This window comes from Tetrao urogallus (assembly GCF_951394365.1).
Source record: "Tetrao urogallus genome assembly, chromosome: 15".
NCBI lineage: Eukaryota > Metazoa > Chordata > Aves > Galliformes > Phasianidae > Tetrao > Tetrao urogallus.
This window is the reverse complement of record NC_136828.1, coordinates 6,585,791-6,592,464: the sequence shown is the minus strand read 5'-3', so window position 1 is coordinate 6,592,464 and position 6,674 is coordinate 6,585,791. Positions and strand designations below refer to the sequence as shown.

Sequence of the window (6,674 nt, the reverse complement as noted above, 5' to 3'; positions counted from 1 at the left end):
GCAGGAAACCAATAGAATGTTACATTTACTAAAACACAGCATAAAACAGAAGGATATCTTGAACAATTTTGGAAACAATAGCACAAAAAAATATATTCCTGCTTCATGGTAATTGGATATTTTATTAATATGGAATAAACTTGCCTTTTATTAACACAATCGCACTGCTAAGAAATTCATTCTGTTCTTCTAAAATCTTCCAGTGTAGTTGTTTTAGACACCTGGTACCACCAAGCCTGTTCCAATGACCTGCTGACTCCGTTACCCAACACTGGCTCACAACTCCGAACATACACGCCAACAAGCTTTACGCGATGCAATCCATCTCCCCAGCCGAGCTGCAGCCTGCCTTTCTCTCTTGTGAGAGCAAGTGAGCCACACAGATTCAGTCCAGACAAAGCTCAAGCCCATTATGTCTGGCATTTATCTTGTACCAGTAATATTTATCATCTCAGAGAATGATTTAGCTCTCTGCCAAACAATCTTACAAGCTTCATTTTACATAACTTCTGGTACAACTTCCATTCAGCGTATGTCAGCATCATTACATCAACTGCAGACACAGGCTGGATCTTTGCCCAGCTCAAGTGTGGCATCACGACCAACACGCACTGCCCACAGCCAGACCACACTGCTGCAGGTCACACAGCTCTGCCCTGCAGGCAGCTTTCTGGGTCTGAAGGGTCACAGTCGGTCATGCAGGGCCATCGGCCCTTTGCACAACAGTCTGACCAGGCTCCTTTTCCTCAGTCAGCACAACCTGAGCCAGACCAGAGTTGACTGGGAATCACTAAGATAACAGACTTGCATAAGAGAGGGGTTTCAGCCTCTGCCTGCCATTTACCCCTATGGGGCAGCTGCCACCAGCATTGCCTGGCATCCAGTCCTAACCTAAGTAATTGACAGCACAGAGTTGTTTTTTTAGCACTATTTAATAGTCAATTACTAAACTCCATGACTTAAACAACTGCACTGCGCATTCTTTAAACACTTGCTACGTCATTAGCCACTTTAATTAATCATTCTTTCATACTTATTCAGATAATATAGGAATTTTCCACATTCCACCATATCAACGCTTCAGGTATTGGAAGGCAAGGAAATTGAGACTTGCATTGGTCAACTTTGGAAAGACATCTTAAGTTTCATATGATCTCCCTTTAAAAAATTCCCACTGACATGCACATTGCTCACAACTGTCTGGGGGTGAGACAAGAAAAACGGGAATCCCTTAGAGGTCCCCCGTTATTATGTAGCCCCTGTGCAATCAGCCATTTAGCTTTTGAGTTCCTGAAGTTATTCCAGTGGATGGGCAGATCAGTCAGAGACAGAACCAAATGCCACATTGTTCAGACAATGCAAATAACATTTGCAGTTTGAGTACAGACAGGCCAGGCCTGTAATGTTTTGATAGAAATTATTCTCGATTTACAAAATGCCAGTGTAATTAATCATACAGGAGTTTTTGCATTAAAGACTTAGTTTCCAATCTAGACTCCTTCACAAAAAGAGGGAAAATAATCCTTTCATGACTAATTAGACACTGATCAGTAGCTACACATACCAAAGGAGGTCCTCAAAAAACACAGGATCAGAGATGTACTGGATTACCTGCTGTCCAAACCCTTGCCAAGCCCCCAGATGCAGGTCTTGGACTCCTGCCCACACCTCAGCATTGCTTATCCTCCTCTGGTCTCAAAGCAGCTACAAGGTCAGTCCACAGAATTTGGCCAGAACAACAGAACTGGAAATTTCACACACAGACAAACTCAATACAACCATATAACAGGCCGCACGTAATCGTATGGCTTTGCCAGATGAGGTAAAATACAAGATTGGCAAAGGTGAGTGCATTCCTCATGACAGTAATGGGCAACACAGCTACTGTTTTACTTCTTGGTTTCCAATTCTTTCCCTTTCAGCTAGGCTTACATGCATTACATTCCACTTCCAGAGCTGACCTTTTGAGTTAAGCCCCATTGCTTTGGCTAAAAAAATATTGACTTCTTACACACCGTGGCTTTTAACCACATAAAGACACAACAAGTTCTGCTCTCTGATCTGCCATTGTTAATTATTCTTATTAGGAAAAACACACACACACACACACACACACACACACACAAAACCTCTAAAAATTGGAAGACTTTTAAGACTGGGAAACAAAAGGTAGCTTACAGCGCTTAAACAAGCTGAGCTGTTCAAGGTTTTAGAAGCACAGATAAAAGGCTGTGTCACCTGCACTATTATTCATAGGGTCTTCCTTGCCACGTATGATAAAAAGACAGTGCTCTCCAGGTATATAATATAATATATAAGTCTCTGTCAAGGACTTTTAAGTATTGGCTAATAAGTTTTTAAGACCTAACAAGCAAGAGATGCAATTATGCAGAAAATGCTTTTCATCCCTACCGGTTTACAACATACCAATTCTGTTGCTGTATTTTTATCATCTCTGGTTAGAGTTTAACAGAGCAGATACAATGATCTCTGTCTCGGGCATTTTTACTGCTCCAAGGCAGAATGTCAGCAGGAAGCATGCAAAAATAATTTCAATACGGAGTGCCACTGAAGACTGGAACCAAAGGAAGATAAACTCGAAAGCTGTAAGAGAACATGAAGTGCAATTCCACAGGTGCTCCAAGTTGCTCTCTCCACTTGCTTCATACATCCATTACTTCTGTGTACACAGAGAGCAGAAGCAAGGGAAGACAAACAAAAAATCCAAAAACTGAGACAAAATAAATGAATAAGTTGGCAAGACTTGAAAGATTTTAATCTTATAATCACCAATCTTTATTCGAGGCAGAGCAAACAGAAGTGCTCGCTTCATTTTACTTTCCCAATTACAATTTTAAAATATCCTACTTATTCAATATTGATGATTTTAAAATGAGCTAATAAGCTCCAACTTACTTCAAGCATATATAAATTTGAAGGCAATGGAAAACTTCCTACGTTGATGTGTGTGGATATGTATGTAACACATACCCACAGTACGTATGTAAATACATGCATATTTTACTGCCACCTTGTGAACAGTTTCTGCCAGTTCTCCCATTGCTCCCATTCATCCCAAATGACTCAAGTGTAGATTTTTTTTGAACAGGTTCTCAATGTGACAAAATCAGATATGGTTGAAACAGATGCTCAATTAAGAAAATTGTACAAATCTGAATAAAATAAAGATTTTGTTTCACAGTTTATTACTGCATCTTTGGAAAATAGCACTAAATTCTTTCTGATAAATATATTGCAGCTTTGCACCCAAGCTGTATCACCGTCTTCAAAACAGAATAAGCTGGTGCCTGTAAAAAAAGAACAAAAAGATAGAAGTATCTAGCAGGGTGGAGTTTTATTTGAATTAGAACAGCACCAATTAGTTAACACTGTACTTACTCTCTCTGCATCGTGCTCAAGCCCAATGTCATGGTGCTCCAGTTCATCATCCCGACATTGCTTTATTATCTTTAAAAATAGCAAGTAATTATTAAGTCTTTGCAGAAGAGTCAAGGCAGCTGAATATAGGACTACAGCCCATTGGTCATTGCGTGCACCAGGGCAAGCCCAGGTCTCTCAGAAGCTTCTCTAAATCTTCAACTTCCAAAAAAGGGATTATTTATATCATCTCCCAGAACTAAAGTTACTTAAATGTTCTGCAAAAGTATTGAAGAAAACTAAGCTACTGTGATCTCTGAGGTCCTTTTCAGCCCAGGCCATTCTACACCACTATCTCGTTAAAAATTTTAAGAACATTTGTATGTGTCGAACCAGTCAGTCACTACGACTACAACTGTTACTCTGACAACTCAATTAACAACATTGAGGCATCTGCCTTGACAGATAATCAGTAAGGGTATTTCCTTGTAACCCAACACAGCTTTTGCCCATTTTCAGCATAGTCTGAAGAACAGTGTTTTTCTCCTCTAGTTTTTCCAACTAGGACAAAAAGATCTAAAGAATTTTCTCTTGGTATGACTGGAGATAAGCAGGACAGCTTAATAATATGGTCAGAACATACCTTCAGCCACCGTCCTCATCCAAGAAATTTGCTTTCATTACTGTTTCTCATGCTGAGACTGTGAATAACCTTACTACTCAACTCTTTCCTCTATATTTTGCACTCAGATACTAGCCTTTATTTTCATAGGCAGTATTTTCCTCATGAACATCAGCACAATCTGGTGCCATGAGGTATTACTCCTGTAACACAAATACAATTTGGATGGAAGCAGACTTGTCAGCATGTTAAATTAGACACAACTGAACAGAGTAACATTCAGCAAGGAACTAGAAATGTATACACAAGCTGTAGAGCAAGCTCCTACCACAAACGAGCTGAACTTGCAATATCTGAGAACAGTTCAGCCCTTCATAAACACCCTACAGAAGGGCATCCTAACGTGACACCTAAAGTAGTTGGGAAATAATTCTCTTGCAAAGCTAACAAACACAAGCTCCTTCCTTCCTCTGAGCAGCGTTCAAAACTAGACTCACATAGTAACATTTTGCTTATGCTAGGCATGGTTATGTAGTCACTGTTTTCCCTTTTCTCCCTTCTAACTTCTTCCTTTCAGTTAGAAGTAATCACAATTAAGGCCCAGTTCTCCCAGTGAAAAGGAGAGCAACGAAGCACTGAAAAATGAAGTTAATCTAACGTACGTTTTAGTTTGCTGCTCAATAGGCTTAGTACTGCTAGAGGAAGAGCCATCTTTTCATCCTAAAATTTCTACTGACTTTAGAATTCTAAACAACAGAAGAGAGAGATGCTGGAAATCCAGATTGGTGCAATATTTTAAAAGTCACGTCACATTATGAAGTTCAATGAATTTCTTATGCTCTTTTTAAGCCACAGTTACCTGCATCAGTTCTTCATACTTTTCTGGATCTTTATCCATTAGAGTTCGGATCTGGTTGTTATAGTGGTCTGATATGCTCTCTTCCACAGCCACTGTGCAAGCCATTGCACCCTTCTTTCCAAGTAGAGAGCTTCCAGCCCCTGTGATTGCAGTACCAAACGCATACAAACAGTGAAATCTGAAACAACGTTAATAATTTAAGCACATGAAGACTTCCAAAACCAACAACAGCAATAATAACATAAACTCACCTAAAACAAAGCCTGCTACATTCCAAAAGGGCAATAGGACAGTAGGTCGGACTCTGTATGCAATCATTAACTCATTAAACTTTTTCAGGTGTTCCTTTTCTTGATTCCACATTTGCTGCAACAGAGCCAAATGTCAGCAAAGACCCAAGAAGTTAAGCTCTCTGCTACAACCAAGCAGCGCAACACAAACCAGCAGGGCTCAGGTCCCACGCACCTGGATGAGCGGCCCCGCGGTCGACCTGCCCAGCACGGCCATCTGCCCGGCGTAGATGCGATTGGCGCCGTACTCCCCGGCGTGGTCCACGCGGATGATGCGATCTACGACGGCTTTGTTGACGCCGTCCGGAGCCGCCTTCGTGCTGCAGGGCCTCAGGGACGCCCCGTCGGCGGGGAAAGGCCGCATTCCGCAGCGACCTGCCGAAGGGACAGAGGTGAGCGGGGCTCTGCCGCCGTCCGGCCCCGGCTGCGAGGGCCCAGCCGAAAGGCCCCGGCCGGCCCACAGCGGGCAGCGGCGGCTCCGTACCCGCAGAGCCGCTCAGCGCTCGGTGCCGCCCCAATGAGCACCGCAGCGCCGGAGTCAGAGCCACGACCGCCGCCATCCCGCTGACCCCGACGCCTTCTGCGTCGCGCTTGCTTACGTCATCGCCGCGGGCCGCCCGCCTCCCGCCTCCCGCCGCCATGGCGATTCCCATTGGCTGCCCGCCGCCTCCGCACTGGCCAGCGGAGCTGTCACTCGAGACCAGCGTCTGCTGGTTTCCATAGGAACGAAAGGGGATCGCTCCGCCCCTAAGGCGGGAGCCTATGAGGCAATTCCCGCGCGGTGCCGCAGCGGGAGCTGAGGGAGGCGTCCACACAGCTCTTCTTCGTGTAAACGTGCTTCCCAGGCAAATAAAGCAATAAAATGTCAAACTGTCAACTCAGTTTACACCGTTCAATAAAACTTTTTTTTTTTTTTTTAATTAGGATTAGATTTTAAAATTGATTTATTACATGTTAATTTCTTTACAACTGAGGACAGAAAACATTACAAAACATCATAAAAAGAAAAAAAAGTATCTTACGTTAAATGCCAGTGTACTACCAGGAATTTCAAGTAATGCACACAATTCTTTACACTGCAATCTGGAGAAAAACAGTCTTCAAATAAAGGGACAGTCTTGAAGGCTACATGGAAACATTGTTCTGAGTCACACAGCTCGTTTGTCCACTTAAACAAGCAGTTAAAGGACAGTGGCATCCGAGTTTCTGAATGCTGCATTTCTGAACTATAAATAACTCCCAAAAATTCACATTTTAGAACACAGAACAGTATTCGAGGCACTTGTTCAAAACTGAAATGCAAGTAGTAAAGCCATACCCATTTAAAAGAGGCTCCTGCACACCAGTCAGCTGGGCACCACAGAGCAGGGACTGCAGCATGCAGCAGCTGGGTTCTCCTGCTTGTTTTCTTCATCTAGTGTTCAACTGTGCTATTTCAAAATACTGACATGAGTCTCAATTGCTTTCATTTTAAAAGATCTGAGTGGGAAAACATAAAACCACCCTCCCCCCCCCCCCCACTCAT

At 42.8% G+C, this 6,674-nt stretch overlaps 1 protein-coding gene across 1 annotated transcript; it reads right to left on the bottom strand.

Annotated features, from left to right (window-relative positions):
* Positions 1-3,230: 3,230 nt before the first annotated feature.
* COQ7 (coenzyme Q7, hydroxylase) lies at positions 3,231-5,709 on the bottom strand (the record flags this gene model as incomplete). Its single annotated transcript, XM_079542761.1, has 6 exons — positions 3,231-3,308; positions 3,400-3,468; positions 4,860-4,999; positions 5,111-5,225; positions 5,325-5,524; positions 5,634-5,709. 6 exons carry the CDS (start codon positions 5,707-5,709, stop codon positions 3,231-3,233), a joined length of 678 nt encoding a protein of 225 aa, XP_079398887.1.
* Between the last annotated feature and the right edge of the window lie 965 nt (positions 5,710-6,674).